Source organism: Scyliorhinus canicula, chromosome 2, assembly GCF_902713615.1.
Source record: "Scyliorhinus canicula chromosome 2, sScyCan1.1, whole genome shotgun sequence".
NCBI lineage: Eukaryota > Metazoa > Chordata > Chondrichthyes > Carcharhiniformes > Scyliorhinidae > Scyliorhinus > Scyliorhinus canicula.
Window position 1 is genome coordinate 81,767,195 of NC_052147.1, and position 16,757 is coordinate 81,783,951.

The window sequence follows — 16,757 nt, forward strand, 5'->3', positions numbered from 1 at the left end:
TCCGGGTATTGGCAACAAACTATGTTAATTCCCAGCTTGCACGATAGTTTGCACTAAACAGTCTTAATAGATCTCTTGTTACTTATACTTCTTGTAGATTTAAGTAACAATGCAAATGTAAATAACCAGTAGAAAACAATATGTAAAAAAGGGGAGAGGTTAGTCTGTGGGAGGGGATCGGCTATGTTTCTGGGTTTTATGTTTGTACACTGGTTTTACTCTCATATTTTACACTATTGTGTATTATATAAAATGAGAAACCGAAAAATATCCCAGGATTCTTCACAGGCACATTATCAAACAAAGTTTGACGCAGAGCTGCCAACTGGTACAGATTTTCCGTATTTTGTACGGAAAATCGATTAGAATACGGAAATGCAATTTGTCATGTTGAAATACAGAAACTGGGAAAATACTTTATTGCAGTGTTAATGTCAGGCTACTTGTGACACTAATAAACATTATTATTATTACAGCAACCCAGTGGGGGGGGGGGGGGAATAGTGCCGCGTTATTTACAACCACCATAAACAACTATCATCAAAATTAATAAGTTCTCGGGGAGATAGGTTGTTGCGAGGAAGAAAATCCATGAAATGTTGAGCAGCGATCATGACTTTGTCATCTAGTGCTAAATCTAGCAAACAGACTTTCAAGAAGGATACACATCAAAATGGTCCTTTATTGTTCAATCAAGAAAGGATGAATACACTGCACACTTTAACGACTACTCATCGGACTTCAGCATCGCTAATGGAGGAGCAAAGAACATAGAGGCACATATGTGATCCAAGAAACATCATGCTGTGGCACTAGTTTCGGAAAGCACGCAGAAAGACTACTTAGTCATAAGAGCAGAAACTTTAGGGCAGCATGGTGGCACAGAGGTTAGCATTCCTGCCTCACAGCGCCGAGGTCCCAGGTTCGATCCCGGCTCTGGGTCAGATAAGAGCAGAAACTTTGACACATTTCCTCATTGAGCACAATATGGTGTTTTCTGCTGCCGATCATTTTACTGATGTTGTGAAAGTGATGTTTCTGGACAGTTTGATTGCTTGTAAGCTTGCATCACAGCGGACCAAGACAACAGCAATTACCAAGATTCTAGGCCAAGAGATGAAAGGTGACATCCTTGAGAAAATCAGGCAAACACCATTCTCCATATGGGAGTTCTGACCGTAGTGCGCAGGAACATAGGAATTAGGAGCAGAGTAAACAATTCAATCCTTCAAGTCTGCCCGCCATTCAATCAGATCATGGCTGATCTCTTTCTGGTCTCAAATCCAGCTCCCTACCTGTTCCCCATGTCCCTTTAATCTGTTTTTATCAGAAATATATCTATCTCCATGCAGACGCTGCAACAATGGATGAACGGACATTGCGCGACAATTGCCAGGCAGGAATGTTCCATTCCAGTCGGGGAACACTTCAGCAGTCAAGATATTCAGCCTCTGATCTTCGGGTAAGCGTTCTCCAAGGCGGCCTTCAGGACCCGCAACAACGCAGAGTCGCCAAGCAGAAACTTATAGAAAAGTTCCGCATGCATGAGTACGGCCTCAACCGGGACCTTGGATTCATGCCACATTACATTCAACCCCACTATCTGGCCTGGGATTGCAAAATCCTACCAACTGTCCTGGCTTAAAACAATTCACACCCCTTTTAACCTGTGATTATCCCTCTTTCCAGTCGCTCTGTCTGGACGTGTAAAGACTTAATTATCTGCAAAGACTTGCATTCGAAGTATCGCCTTGCAACATTGACTTTGTCTATATATGTGGTTGAGAAACCCACTTCTTCACTCGCCCGATGACGAAGCTGCGCTCTGAAAGCTAATGATTCAAAACAAACCTGTTGGACTTTAACCTGGTGTTGTAAAACTTCTTACCGTGCTCACCCCTGTCCAACGCCGGCATGTCCACATCACATCTCTTCCTTGAAATCATTTAATGACCCTCTGCGAAAAGACGTTTGTCTTCATCTCCGTTCCATTCTCTCATTGTTCGGTTCTTTGACGCACATGTGAACATGGTAATCAGTATGCTGTTTGAAATAACGACAACAAAGGGCGGCACAGTGGTGCAATGGTTAGCCCTGCTGCCTCACGACGCTGAGGACCCAGATTCGATCCTGGTCCAGATTCACTGTCCATGTGGAGTTTGCACATTCTCCCCGTGTCTGCATGGGTCTCACCCCCACAACACAAGATGTGCAGGATAGGTGGATTGGCCATGCTAAATTGCCCCTTAATTGGAAAAAAAAGAATTGGTTACTCTAAATTTATTTTTTTAACAAGAAATATCGACAACGATAGAGATCAAGAGGCAAAAATATTTTCCAACTTCTGGACAATGTTCTTAAGGAAAACAACATTCCTTCGAAAAATATGATATGCTTTTCTGCAATGTAGCAGTGATGATAGGAGCCCACAATAGTGTTGCTTCTTTTGTGGAGAAACCCCCCCCCCAGATATTTGTGCAACACAGTGGCACAATAGTTAGCGCTGCTGCCTCACAGCGCCAGAGACCTGGGTTCAATTCCAGCCTCGAGTGACTGTGTGGTACATAGAACAGCACAGAACAGGCCCTTCGGCCCTCGATGTTGTGCCGAGCCATGATCACCCTACTCAAACCCACGTATCCACCCTATACCCGTAACCCAACAACCCCCCACTTAACCTTACTTTTTAGGACACTACGGGAAATTTAGCATGGCCAATCCACCTAACCTGCACATCTTTGGACTGTGGGAGGAAACCGGAGCACCCGGAGGAAACCCACGCACACACGGGGAGGACGTGCAGACTCCGCACAGACAGTGACCCAGCCAGGAATCGAACCTGGGACCCTGGAGCTGTGAAGCATTTATGCTAACCACCATGCTACCGTGCTGCCCCGTGTTTGCATTTCTCCCCCATGTCTGCGTGGGTTTCCTCACACAGTCCAAAGATGTGCAGGTTAGGTGGATTGGCCATGCTAAATTACCCCATAGTGTCCAGGGATGTACCGGTTAGGTGGGGATAGGAAAGGGGCATATGTAGGGAGCTCTTTCAGAGGGTCAGTGCAGACTTGATGGGCCGAATGGCCTCCTGCACTGTAGGGATTCTATGATTTTTATTCTTGGATGTCCATGCCACCACCTTTATCTGGCTGCAGAGAAAGGGGCAAGTCAGTTGCCATTCTCTCCAGTGAACTTGCTTGTACCAGTCTATTACTACCTTGTGAAGCCTAGCAAACGCCACAAAGTGTTCAAGGAAATATAGACATTATGCAATCTAGAAAATCATCAAATACTCAAATATGTTTGCACGAGATGCTTGTCCTTGGAAAGAGTGCCAGACAAATTTCTGGAACAATGGTCTGCGTTGCAAGAGTACTTCTCCCAAGAAGCAGAATCTGAGCGAGGACAAAGGTGGCACAGTGGTTAGCGCTGCTGTCTCACAGCGCTGAGGATCCATGTTCGATCCCGCCTCCGGTAACTGTGTGGAATTTGGACTTTCTCCCTGTGTTTGCGTAGGTTTCAGCCCCACAACCCAAAGATGTGCAAGGTAGGTGAATTGGCCATGCTAAATTGCCCCTTAATTGGAAAAATAAAGAATTAGGTACTCTAAATTCGATTGAATATTTCAGTCTGATTCCTAACTTGGATAATAAAGCAGTGTGTGCCCCTATGCAGCAAGACCTGGACAACATGCTGGCTTGGGCTGATAAGTGGCAAGTAACATTTGTGCCACACAAATGCCAGGCAATGACTATCTCCAATAAGGGAGGACCTAAACATATTCCCATAACACTCATGACATTGCCATTGCTGAATCCGCCACCATTAACATCCTGTGGGTGAATACTAACCAGAAACCTAACTGGTCCAGCCAGTAAATATGGTGGTTGCAACAGCAGGTCAAAGGGAGGGAGTTTTGTTGCGAGCAGCTTCCCAAAGCTTACCCACCATCACTGAAGGCACAAATTTGGTATGCTGGAATACTCTGAACTTACCTGGACAAGTGTGGTTCCAGCAACACTTGAAAAGCTTGACACGTTCCAGGACAAAGCAACCTTCAAAATTTGCACCCCACGCACCACTTCAAACATTCACTTCCTTCAACACCAGTGCACAGTGGCAGCAGTGTGATGCACTCCAGCAACTATTATGCGAGGAGCATCAGGAATAAGATTGGTGAGCTTGAAGCATGGATTGGTACCTGGGACTACGATGTTGTGGCCATTACGGAGACGTGGATAGAGCAGGGGGAGGAATGGTTGTTCCGGGGTTTAAATGGTTCAGTAAGATTAGGAAAGGTGATAAAAGAAGTGGAGGAGTAGCATTGTTAATCAAAGGTAGTATAATGGCTGCAGAAAGGCAGTTTGAGGAGGATCTATCTACTGAGGTAGTGTGGGCTGAAGTTAGAAATAGGAAAGGAGCGGTCACTTTGTTCGAAGTTTTCTATAGGCCCCCAAACAGTAACAGAGATGTGGAGGAAAAGATTGCAATGCAGATTTTGGATAGGTGCAGTAGTCACAGGGTAGTTGTCATGGGTGACTTCAACTTTCCAAATATTGATTGGAACCACTATAATTCCAATAGTTTGGATGGGGCTGTTTTTATCCAGTGTGTGCAGTAGTATTTCCTCACACAATATGTGGACAGACAGACGAGGGACGGGGCCACATTGGATTTGGTACTGGGTAATGAACCGGGCCAAGTGTTAGATTTGGTTGTGGGAGAGCGCTTTGGAGATAGTGACCACAATTCAGTGACTTTCACTATAGCAATGGAGAGGGATAGGAACATACGGCAGGGCAAGGTTTATAACTGGGGGAAGGGTAATTACGATACGAATAGGCAAGATTTGGGGAGCATAAGATGGAAACGGGAACTGTCAGGGCTAGACACAATTGAGATGTGGAGCATGTTCAAGGAGCAAATACTGTGTGTCCTTGATATGTATGTCCCTGTCTGGCAGGGAAGAAATGGTCGAGTGAGGGAACCATGGTTTACAAAAGAGGTTGAATGTCTTGTCAAGAGGAAGAAGGAGGCTTATGTAAGGATGAGAAAGCAAGGTTCAGTTAGGGCACTTGAGGGATGCAAGATAGCTCAGAAGGAGCTCAAGAAAGGGCTAAGGAAGGGGCATGAGAAGTCCTTGGCGGGTAGGATCAAGGAAAACCCCAAGGCTTTTTACACTTATGTGAGGAATAAAAGAATGACCACGGTGAAGTTAGGGCTGGTCAAGGACAGTAGTGGGAACGTGTGCATGGAGTCTGAAGATATAGGAGAGGCCCTAAATGAATACTTTTCTTCAGTGCTCACAAAGGAGAGTTGTTGAGGAGAATAATGCGATACAGGCTGGTAGGCTGGAGGAGGTAGATATTCGGAAGGAAGATCTGTTAGAAAATTTGAGAAGCCTGAGGATTGATAAGTCCCCTGGGCCTGATGGGATATATTCTAGGATTCTTTGGGAGGGATGAGATTGCAGAGCCTTTGGCTTTGATCTTTATGTCCTCACTGTCTACAGGAATAGTGCCAGAAGACTGCAGAGAGGCAAATGTTGTTCCCATGTTCAAGAAAGGGAATAGGTATAACCCTGGGAATTATAGGCCGGTTAGTCTCACTTTGGTCAAAGGTAAATTATTGGAATGGGTCCTGAGGGATAAGATTGATGATCATTTGGAAAGATACAGCTTAATCCAGGATATTCAGCATGGATTTGTGAGGGATAAGTCTTGCCTCACAAGTTTGATTGTATTCTTTGAGGAGGTAACTAAGTGTGTAGATGAAGGTAGAGCGGTTGATGTCGTATACATGGATTTTAGTAAGACGTTTAGTAAGACCAAGGTGCCCCATGGTCGGCTCATGCAGAAAGTAAGGAGGCATGGCATAGAGGGAAATTTGGCCGATTGGATCAGTAACTGCCAATCACATAGAAGACAGAGAGTGGTGGTGGATGGTAAATTTTCAACCTGGAGCCCAGTCACCAGCGGTGTACCACAGGGATCAGTGCTGGGTCCTCTGCTATTTGTGATTCTTATCAATGACTTGGATGATAGAGTTGAAGGTTGGGTTAGTAAATTTGCTGATGACACCAAGATTGGTGGAGTAGTGAATAATGTGGAGGGCTGTTGTATGCTGCAAAGAGACATTGATAGGATGCAGAGCTCGGCTGAAAAGTGGCAGATGGAGTTTAACCCTGATAAGTGTGAGGTGATTTATTTTGGTAGAACAAATTTGAACGGGGATTACAGGGTTAACGGCAGGGTTTTGAAGAATGTGGAGTTCATATCCATAGATCTCTGAAAGCTACCACCCAAATGGTTAGAGCCATGAAGAAAGCCGAAAGTGTGTTAGCATTTATTAACAGGGGGATTGAGTTTAAGAGCCGTGAAGTTATGCTACAATTGTACAAGACCTTGGTTAGACCGCATTTGGAGTGTTGTGTGCAGTTCTGGTCACCTCATTATAGGAAGGATGTGGAAGCATTGGAAAGGGTGCAAAGGAGATTTACCAGGATGCTGCCTGGATTGGTGGGTGGGTCTTATGAGGAAAGGTTGAGGGAGCTAGGGCTTTTCTCATTGGAGCGAAGGAGAAAGAGAGGTGACTTAATTGAGGTGTATAAGATGATGAGAGGGATAGATAGAGTGGGTGACTTTTTCCTCAGGTGATGTAGCTGTACAAGGGGGCATAACCATCAGGTTCATGGTGGAAGATATAGGAGGGATGTGTTGCTGTATTTATTTGGTTATAAATATGGTAGTCAATAAGGTCGCCTTCCTTAATCCTGATTATGTTTGCTCTAGTGTCGCCAGGTATCTTTCGATACCGCCCCAAGATTCAAACCCGAATACCGATCAAAGAGCCAATACACCAGTTAGTTCGTTCAAAGTCAATACTATTTATTTACACACAATAAGATCTACTCATGCACAAAGTACTACAAACTAAACTATCTCTAACGCTAACGCCTTAACTTTGGGTGCCCACTCAATCAGAGGAACAATGGCCGTTGTTCGGATCTGAGGTCATGGGTTTGAAGTGGTACAGGAGAACAGCTAAGGTCGTCCGTCTGGTTGCGAGCGTTGACCTTGGACTTACTTGCTTCTGGTGCAGCTGGTGGAAGGGTCTCTCCGCTTTGAGAGCCAATTCCAAGAGAGCGATTCTCTCTCGGGGGTTACTTCTTATACCCAAAGGGGTTTCGCGCGCTTTTGGGCGGGCCTTGAACTTGGCCCCACTTAATTGGGCCGCATCTTGATCACTGGTATTGATCTTGACCAATAAAGGGGTGGGTGCCCTGATGGCTGGGCGTGTCCTAGGTGGCCATTGGCCTTGCTTTGTTTACGCTTTTGGTTTGGGGAACTGGCGCCTGGATGTCTGGAGCTGTATCGGTTGCTTGAGTGTCTTTCCTTTGATCCCGGAGATGGGCCATCAATATGTTAATTGACCTATAGTTTCAGTCTCGTCTGGGAACTGCCTTCTCCAATATGCATGCAGGCTCTGTGCCTGCTTGCTTTCTTAACATTGTCCATATTTCCCTACAGTTATTGCGATCATCTATTTTGTATTCTGGAAGTGGCCATCCCAAATGGCTACAGATGTCAGAGGTAGGTTCTTTACTCAGAGAGTGGTTGGGGCATGGAACGCACTCCCAGCTATGGTAGTGGAGTCGGACACTTTGGGAACTTTCAAGCGGTTATTGGATGGGCATATGGAGTGCACTAGAATGATTGGGAGTAGGTTGATTTGATCTTAGTTTCAGACTAGTTTGGCACAACGTCGTGGGCCGAAGGGCCTGTACTGTGCTGTAAAGTTCTGTGTTCTATTAAACTCACCAAGCCTCCTTTTGTTTCAAGCCTGTGACCTAGATGAACAGGGCAGCAGGTGCATGGAACATCATCAGTTGCATCACATACCACCCCAACCTGGAAATATATATTACTTCATGGTTGCTGGGTCAAAATCCTAGAACACTTTCCATAATAGCACTGTGGATGTACCTTCACCACAAGGACTGCAATGATATAATAAAGCTATTCACTACCACCTTGTCAAATGCAGTTAGGAAAGGACAATAAATGCTGGACTTGTGATTACTGTTCCTTCTAAGCTGCATGGCCGCACAACAGTCCATTGACTACATTAAGGCCATGCACATGATCCCTAAATGAGGTTTATTGCAATTCTAGCCCACAAGCAAAGAACTGGTAAATTCCCCCACGACATAAAATTAATGGACAAGGGCCAAGCCTGACATGATTAATTGGATTAAACAACTGAAATTCACTTGCGGAGCCCAAAGCTATGTCAGAATTTGTCTATCTTGTGGCCCACTCACTGATTCCCTCCATGACACCTCCAGGCAACTCCTCTATGTCCCTCTCCCAAACCCTTGTTCACAGCAAGGATTCAGGAGGGCAAATTGACACGCTGAGGGCAGGTGAGACAGCGAGTAGGGGTACAGTTGGGAAGGAAAACGGCAAGCTAGAGGATTAGGGAAGGAAGTTGCAGGTGGGAGGGTCAGGGAGAGAGACAGTGAGGAGGAGAGGCAGTGAGGGGGAGAGGCAACAAGCAGAAGGGCGGTGGCTATAGGGAGCGAGGCAGTGAACTAGCAGCGAGCATAAGGGAAGTTGGATTGGTAAGTTTTTTTTTTATTTTGGGGCTCATTAATACCACTGATCTAGTCATTCTGCTGCAACTGATTTTGTACAATTATGGGAAGATTGATCCGAAAGGCACTCAACACATTAAAGCCACAGGGCATTTCTTGGGAGTTTGTGAAAAGATTTGGATTCCCAGCCCAGATCTTCAGCTATTTTAATAAATCAAATTTAGTTAACTTGTTAACCTCCTTTATCTGGCTTCCTATATCTTAATATTTGGGTTGAAAATTAATGAATGAAGGGACTGTTGTCTAAGTTACCAGGCTTACTTTGTATCCTTACCACTGAGTATTTTTGACCGGTACCTCCTTTTCCTGTTTGTGTCTCTAATTGACAAATGCACCAATTTGTCACATAGCAACAGCAAATTGTTTCCATTTTTATTTAATTCTCTATTTTTACAAACGTGCTGTTAAATTGTAGATTGTTTTCTCTTTCTCCTTCTGTTGCTGAATTGTTGTAATCTGTAGATGTCTTTGCCTTGTGCTTATTACCCAGATTTTTGAGATCTTTTCTCCAGTTTCCATTCTCTACCTAAACCATGAAATCCTGCTTCTGCTCTCAGACTAGATGTTGAGTTGGTCCATGGCAATCCAGGAAAGGAGGCTGTCAAACTTGATTAAGTGCACAGTCCTCTTTTTTTTCCTTAACCACCTCAGTGGCCATTGAACTATGCCCATACATATTTGTTTTATTGTTGTTGACAGGGTGAAACAGATCCAGTGAGGCAAAATTTGGCCAGATTCATTGTCACCAATCATTCTCCCATTTTGCACATGAATACTATATTAGTCATGCATAGGTGAAGGGTCTTATTGTGCCAAAGGTGAAGTGTCTTTCCTACCACTACCCCCACCCAGAACACAGAATAATACAGTGCAGAAGAGACCCTTCAGCCTATCGAGTCTGCACTGACACATGAAAAACACCTGATCTGCCTACCTAATCCCATTTGCCAGCAGGTGACCCATAGCTTTGAATGTTATGATGTGCCAAGTACTCATCCAGGTACTTTTTAAAGGATGTGAGGCAACCCACCTCTACCACCCTCCCAGGCAGTGCATTCCATTCTGGGTAAAAAGGTTTTTCCTCAAATTCCCCCTAAACCTCCTGTCCCCCACCATGAACTTTGTCCCCTCGTAACTGACCCTTCAACTAAGGGGAACAGCTGCTCCCTATCCATGCGCCTTAGAATCTTGTACACCTCGATCAGGTCGCCCGTCAATCTTCTCTGCTCCAGCAAAAACAACCCAAGCCTATCCAACCTCTCTGCATAACATAAATGTTCATTCCCAGGCAACATCCTGGTGAATCGTCTCAGCACCCCCTCCAGTGCAATCACATCCTTCCTATAATGTGACGACCAGAATTGCACACACTACTCCAGCTGTGACCTCATCAAAGTTCTATACAATTCCAACATGACCTCCCTGACCCCACCAAACCACCTTTTAAGTTGAAAGGAATTAAACTCCTTGGTTGGAGCACCCTATCAAAATTTTGTATGTTTTCTTGTTTTCATAGAGATGACTCAGTCAGAACTGGATGAAGTGAGCATGCTAACTGCCATTAGTATTTTCTTGGTGTCAGCAAATCCAGAAGTCACATGTGTACAATGCCTTGAGAAAAAATGTATCAACCGATTTAAAATAATCCTTGGTTCTAAAAATCCAGTCGTAAGTATTCCAGCAGATTTAATAAAATTTACTGTGTGCCGTAATTTAATCTGTGTTATCGTTGACATCAAAATAACCAAGCATTATCAAGAATGCATTTTATTGTCTACTTTGACCCATACAGAAGAAAGGATCCAAGGTTTGATCCCAGTTGGTGCTGAATTAGCTCATCATTGAACGGAGAAGGATGAGGGGCGACTTGATAGAGGTTTATAAGATGATCAGGGGAATAGATAGAGTAGACAGTCAGAGACTTTTTTTTTCCCCGGGTGGAACAAACCATTACAAGGGGACATAAATTTAATGTAAATGGTGGAAGATATAGAGGGGATGTCAGCAGTAGGTTCTTTACCCAGAGAGTAGTGGGGGCATGGAATGCACTGCCTGTGGTAGTAGTTGAGTCGGAAACATTAGGGACCTTCAAGCGGCTATTGGATAGGTACATGGATTAGGGTAGAATAATGGAGTGTAGATTAATTTCTTCTTAAGGGCAGCACGGTAGCATTGTGGATAGCACAATTGCTTCACAGCTCCAGGGTCCCAGGTTCGATTCCGGCTTGGGTCACTGTCTGTGTGGAGTCTGCACATCCTCCCCATGTGTGCGTGCGTTTCCTCCAGGTACTCCGGTTTCCTCCCACAGTCCAAAGATGTGCAGGTTGGGTGGATTGGCCATGATAAATTGCCCTTAGTGTCCAAAATTCTATGATTAACCTAGGACAAAAGTTCGGCACAACATCGTGGGCCGAAGGGCCTGTTCTGTGCTGTATTTCTCTATCTATCTATTGTGATGTTCACAGTGAACTCAATAAAGGTCTGCCATTTTCCCCATCATGAAATTCGCCTGCACCTGAATGATTCCAGAATATTTGTTAAACTACCTAAAAGACCAAAGTGGTCTGGGGGAGAGCGAGTTAAAATTACCTCTGCTACTCAGCACGAGTGCATGCAAGAATAACCACTGAAGGAAAATGCGCATGTGTAGATGTTAGCTGATCACTTAGTTTTGACTGTAATTCCCCTTAAATTTCAGATGCATCACCATCCTTGTTAATACATGAAAAATTGACAAAGGTATTCCTGGAAGAATACCCAGTCAAAGTAAACATTTGACAGTTGTTAGCGAGACCCAGGTTAAGTTCTGGCCTTGGGTGACTGTGGAATTTGCATGTTCTCCCTGTTTTTGTGTGGGTTTCCTCCGGGTGCACCAGTTTCCTCCCACAGTGCAAAGATGTTCAGGTTAGGTGGGGTTATGGGGAAAGGGTGGGGGAGTGGGTATATTAGGGTGCTCTTTCAGACGGTTGGTGCAGACTCAATGGGCTGAATGGCCTCCTGCACTATAGGGATTCTAAGAGGAGGGGAGAAAAATTTCAGCAAATCTTAAATAAAGAATATTTATCTATTTAGAAAATTAAGTGCTTGGAGGAAAAGTTTGGGTTGGCGAGGGGAAACAAAATAAGGTATCTGCAGGTGCGGAATTTCCTTCATAAACAGGTGTCAATCTTCCCACTCCTACCGCTAAGGGGGATTCTGGACAGGGTAGTTTCCAGAGGGTGGGTAGGAGAAGGGAGCGTCTCGGACATTTATAAGGAACTTATTGGGTCGGAGGAGACGCAGACCGAGGAGCTGAAGCGCAAGTGGGAGGAGGAGCTGGGAGGTGAGATAGAGGATGTTCTATGGGCTGACGCGTTAGTAGAGTCAACGTGTCTCCAACGTGTGCCAGGCTCAGCCTGATACAATTTAAGGTAGTTCACTGGGCTCACATGACAGTGGCCCGGATGAGCAGATTCTTTGGGGTGGAAGACAGGTGCGCAAAATGTGCGGGAGGACCGGCGAACCATGTCCACATGTTCTGGACCATATCCAAAGCTGAGGGGATTTTAGCAGGGGTTTGCGGACGTCATGTCCACGGTGTTAAAAACAAGGGTGGCGCTGAGTCCAGAGGTGGCGATTTTCGGGGTGTCAGAAGACCCGGGAATCCAGGAGGAGAAAGAGGCAGACATTCTGGCCTTTGCTTCCCTGGTAGCCCAGAGACGGATACTATTAGCATAGAGGGACTCAAAGCCCCCGAAGTCGGAGACCTGGCTATCGGACATGGCTAGCTTTCTCTGTCTGGAGAAAATCAAGTTTGCCTTCAGTGGGTCACTGTTAGGGTTCACCCAGAGGTGGCAACCGTTCGTCGACTTCTTTGCGGGAAATTAATCGTCGGCAGACGGGAGGGGGCGGGGGTGAGTAGTTTAGATTCGAGTAGGGGGTCAATAAGGGAGGGACCTGTACGAGAGGTAAATGACTTTTGCACTATGTTATGGTTTCATGTAGATTGTTTATTTTGTTGTTCCAAAAATACCTCAATAAAATTTTTATTTAAAAAAAAAAGGAAAATTAAGTGCTATATTGTCCAAACAAAACTTGAAATGAGATAAGAAAATTAGTGCAGTAGCTTATTTGTGTGCACTGCATGGCGCAGCATTAAGCCACATTGACCGTGAGCTAAAAAGTGATTAAAATTGGTCAGAGTCTTTAATCTTAAACTGTTCCTGCTCGTAAAAGGATCAAGAACGAAAGGGAACAGATTTAAAGTGATTGCCAGTGATGTGAGAAAATAGTTTTTCACACAACAGGTGATTCAGATCTAGAGTACACTGCCTGGAGGTGTGGCAGTGGCAGGTTCATTCGTGAGCATTAGATGATCACATGAATAGAAACAATGTGCAGGGGTATGGGTAAAAGGACAGAATCAGGCTTGACTTGAATGTCCTTAATGATCTAATTGCTTGCCTGCACTCACATTAATAAATCTCTTCTTAGCCTTGGTTAGGTTAAGGTGGCAAGGGACTGATGGTTCTGTAACCCCAGTTTCAGCCAACAACTTCAGGAGCAGAGAAACAGGAGGAAATTAGAGGTATTAGCAGATCGTTACTGGTCAGCTTTGGTGCATAGATGTGTATAAATGTACAGACCGGTTGCAAGCAGCAGTTTTTGTTTTTCATAATGTGATAGCAATTGATCATCCTCAATCGGCTAACTTTTTAACATACAATACATAATAACAGCACATTTTAAGTCCTACCTCTTCTAATGAAATGAAAATGAAAAATGAAAATCGCTTATTGTCACGAGTAGGCTTCAAATGAAGTTACTGTGAAAAGCCCCTAGTCGCCACATTCCGGCGCCTGTTCGGGGAGGCTGTTACGGGAATCGAACCGTGCTGCTGGCCTGCTTGGTCTGCTTTCAAAGCCAGCAATTTAGCGTTGTGCTAAACAGCCCCTGTTTAGCACAACGCTAATGTATTCAGTTTCTCGGTATTTATACGTTTCCATATGTTTTCTCTTGTTTATAAGGTCTTGTCCTTTTTTCGTCTCAGGTACTGATGCATTGCTACACATTGCTGCAGTCATTATTTCCTAATAGGGCCGTATCCACACCTTACATCCACTCCCTGACTGTTTTAATTGTGGAAAGGTTGCGAGAAGTGGAAAAAGAGAAGCCGAGCACATGTACGGAGTTGCAGGCCGTGCAGGAAGGGATGAAAACTTTGGAGACTTTGGTCAGCATGGCTGATGAACAAAACCGTAAGTGTTTTTACACAGTTGACTTTGGACTTTTATTAACAGCTGAGAATTTTCACCTTCAGTTTATAGCTGAAGAATTTTAATATTAATTATCCCCATGTCTGTCCTTCTGCCTCTGCTGAGAGATGATTGCTCAAGTCCAAAGATGTGCGGGTTAGGTGGATTGGCCATGCTAAATTGCCCGTAGTGTAAGGTTAATGGGGGGATTGTTTGGATACGGGTTACGTGGGTTTAAGTAGGGTGATCATTGCTCGGCACAACATCGAGGGCCGAAGGGCCTGTTCTGTGCTGTACTGTTCTATGTTCTATGTTCTAAGTCCTCTGCTGGTGTCCCCTTTGGCTGACTGCTAGGAAGCATGATATATCACCTAGATAAAACATTTTCATGCAATTCTTCTCTCTCTTGAATTGTTGTCTGAGAATGGGGAGAAGGAAAATATGTCACAACTTCCTTAGAGCTGACTTATTTCCAGCTCTCCTTTTATATTTACCCACCCACAAGAACTTTTCCCCATTTTTCTGTAAATGGTGAATTATGCCATTGTAGGAAATCTGTCAGCCTTCAGACACCTGAAACAACCATGTTTTATTTTTTAGCCACAGTGAACTTTGGCAGTTAATCAAAACTGAGCATGATGCTGTTTTGTCCCAATGTTAGTATTTGCATACTTTTCTGAACAGCGTGGAAGTTCAGATTTTTTTTGTTTTCCTCGTGGTCCCAAGGGTGCTGAGGCCAACTGTCAGGCTCCAGGCTCCATCAACAGTACAGTTGTTCTTCAAGGAGGAATAGTAATTATTTTATTTGCATGTGTAACTATTAACTTCTGAAATCAGAATGTAGTGAAATGTATTCACTAGTTCCTCGTTGAGCTCTTAAATTGCAGTGTTAATTGAAGTACAGAATTTTCTACTTAGTCGTTTGGCTAACATGTTTCAATTCATTTCCTATAGTTATTCAACTTGACTACCGCTGAATACATTTATTCATATTCAATTCTAGTGTAAATTTAAGCTTTGTTCATGTATTGCAGGAGTCCATTTGGTAGTTTTGATTCTACCAATCCTCATATCTTTCCTTTTGGATGAAAATGCTTTAACATCTGCACCAAATCCAGCCAAGAGTTTACATGAGTTTGCCCTTCAGAACCTGATGCGAATAGGTCCTCAGTATCCATCCATTTTTCAAAAATTAATGGGTTCTTCACCAGCTATGAAAGCAAGGCTTGAAGGTGCTGTTAAAGGTAACCAGGAGAGCGTCAAAGCAAAGACAGCAGCTGAACAGTCTAAATGTCTCAGAAACTCTTCTCCCAGCATTCAACTCAAGACAACTTTTTCTCATTTCTAAGGGCTGTGCACCAATTATAACAAACTTCTTCGAACAAAATGCCTCCCAAACTAAACCAAGTGAAGGAATTAAAATTGAAGAGAAGTTGCGAAAGATATCTTGCAGCATAATTTACCCAGTCAAAATAGTTAATCTTGTTTCACTTTCTGGTTGAGGGCTAAAGTTATAGAGCAACCTGTGGATGGTTTAACATTACAAAACTTAAATATCATTTAATTTTTAATATCCATGTATACAATTTAAAAAATTATTTTGCTCTGATTTTAATTTGTTAATTCACTCAATTGAAATCTTAAACAACTATCGTGTACTCATAACCGAAAGATTTGAAATGAAAGTCCTTGTTAACCATGAATTGATCTCCAAGCAAACAAATATAGCTAGGATAGTAATGTTAAAGGAAATTTTATGCAAGTATGTTTTTCATTGAAAGATTGCTCTCTCCTATTGCCAGAATTTGCATAAAACCTGATCTGGCAGTGTTATTAATCTGATCCACAACACACAAATCTCTAACTAATAACTGCTAACTTCTTAAACTGACTCCAAAGACAATTGCACTACAATACTATTTTTTTTTTTAAATAAACAAGGTTTTTAAGTTACCCAATACTACATCTGTTTTTAAAAATGTACTCTGGATTCTATTTTAAAAACCTTAGCTTTAATAAATTTTTAACCATATATTGTTTACTGAGTATGGCTGTTGATGATGCACAGTTGTGTTTGTCAGCAATAATGGCATTGCACACTGTGTTATGTGTATAGTATTCTTGCCACAGTAAGCTTTATAAAGAAGGACTAATTACAAAAATTATTCCGACAGAAAAGTGGTCTGCTAGCAGCCAACTTTTTACGTGCTTTGGCTCAACTAAAGCTCTGAAGTACTATACTGCTCATATATGAACTTACATGCCATGTAAATAACACAACTGTAAATCCTACAGAATAACCACATGTCATTGTTACATCTTGCTTTTGTAATTTTACTGAAATAAAGCTAATTTCCTCATTTTGTCTGCTTTATTATTCCAAACGTTTGTCTCCAATTAAGCTTATTCTTACCTCCCCCATCATACCAGCCCACAGCTGAAGATGGCAACAATCTGTTCTTTTCTAGTTTGTCTTTTTTTTTTTGCCCCTTATCAGTTTTTTAATTTTCTGATGGTGCTGACTTGTATGGTATAGAAATTTCCACTGGTACTAGTGGCCATTCCACATGTGGGAGTTTAACAGATTGATGGGTGATTTTCCCATGGTGAGTCACTAGAAATTAGATTTGTGTTGTTTCCTTTTCGGGTCCTTTCGACCTATGGCTATTTATTAGCCCTCGCTCAGGAATATTGGTATCAGTAGTACTTCCAATTTTTTTCCAGATTTATTAACAAACAGCACAGACCAGAGACCAACCCTGGTCTGCGTCAAACACTTATATATTTACCAACTCAACCAGGAAGTCATTTTGGCAGCCCACAGGGGCCTTTTCATCAGGGGATTTGTTTTTCCATATTGCCCTTTT

The 16,757-nt window shown here is 43.3% G+C and overlaps 1 protein-coding gene across 4 annotated transcripts in view; it reads left to right on the plus strand.

Annotated features, from left to right (window-relative positions):
• heatr5a (HEAT repeat containing 5a) overlaps positions 1 to 16,251 on the plus strand; it is a 244,745-nt gene extending 228,494 nt beyond the window's left edge. For 2 of the 4 annotated variants that reach the window (XM_038781265.1, XM_038781255.1), the window contains exons 35-37: positions 10,173 to 10,324; positions 13,686 to 13,893; positions 14,925 to 15,238. In XM_038781265.1, coding sequence (XP_038637193.1) covers positions 10,173 to 10,324; positions 13,686 to 13,893; positions 14,925 to 15,238 — 674 coding nt within the window. Of the gene's footprint in view, positions 1 to 10,172; positions 10,325 to 13,685; positions 13,894 to 14,924 lie in introns of all 4 variants that reach the window. The other 2 variants (XM_038781281.1, XM_038781274.1) reach the window with 1 other exon arrangement.
• Positions 16,252 to 16,757: the final 506 nt, after the last annotated feature.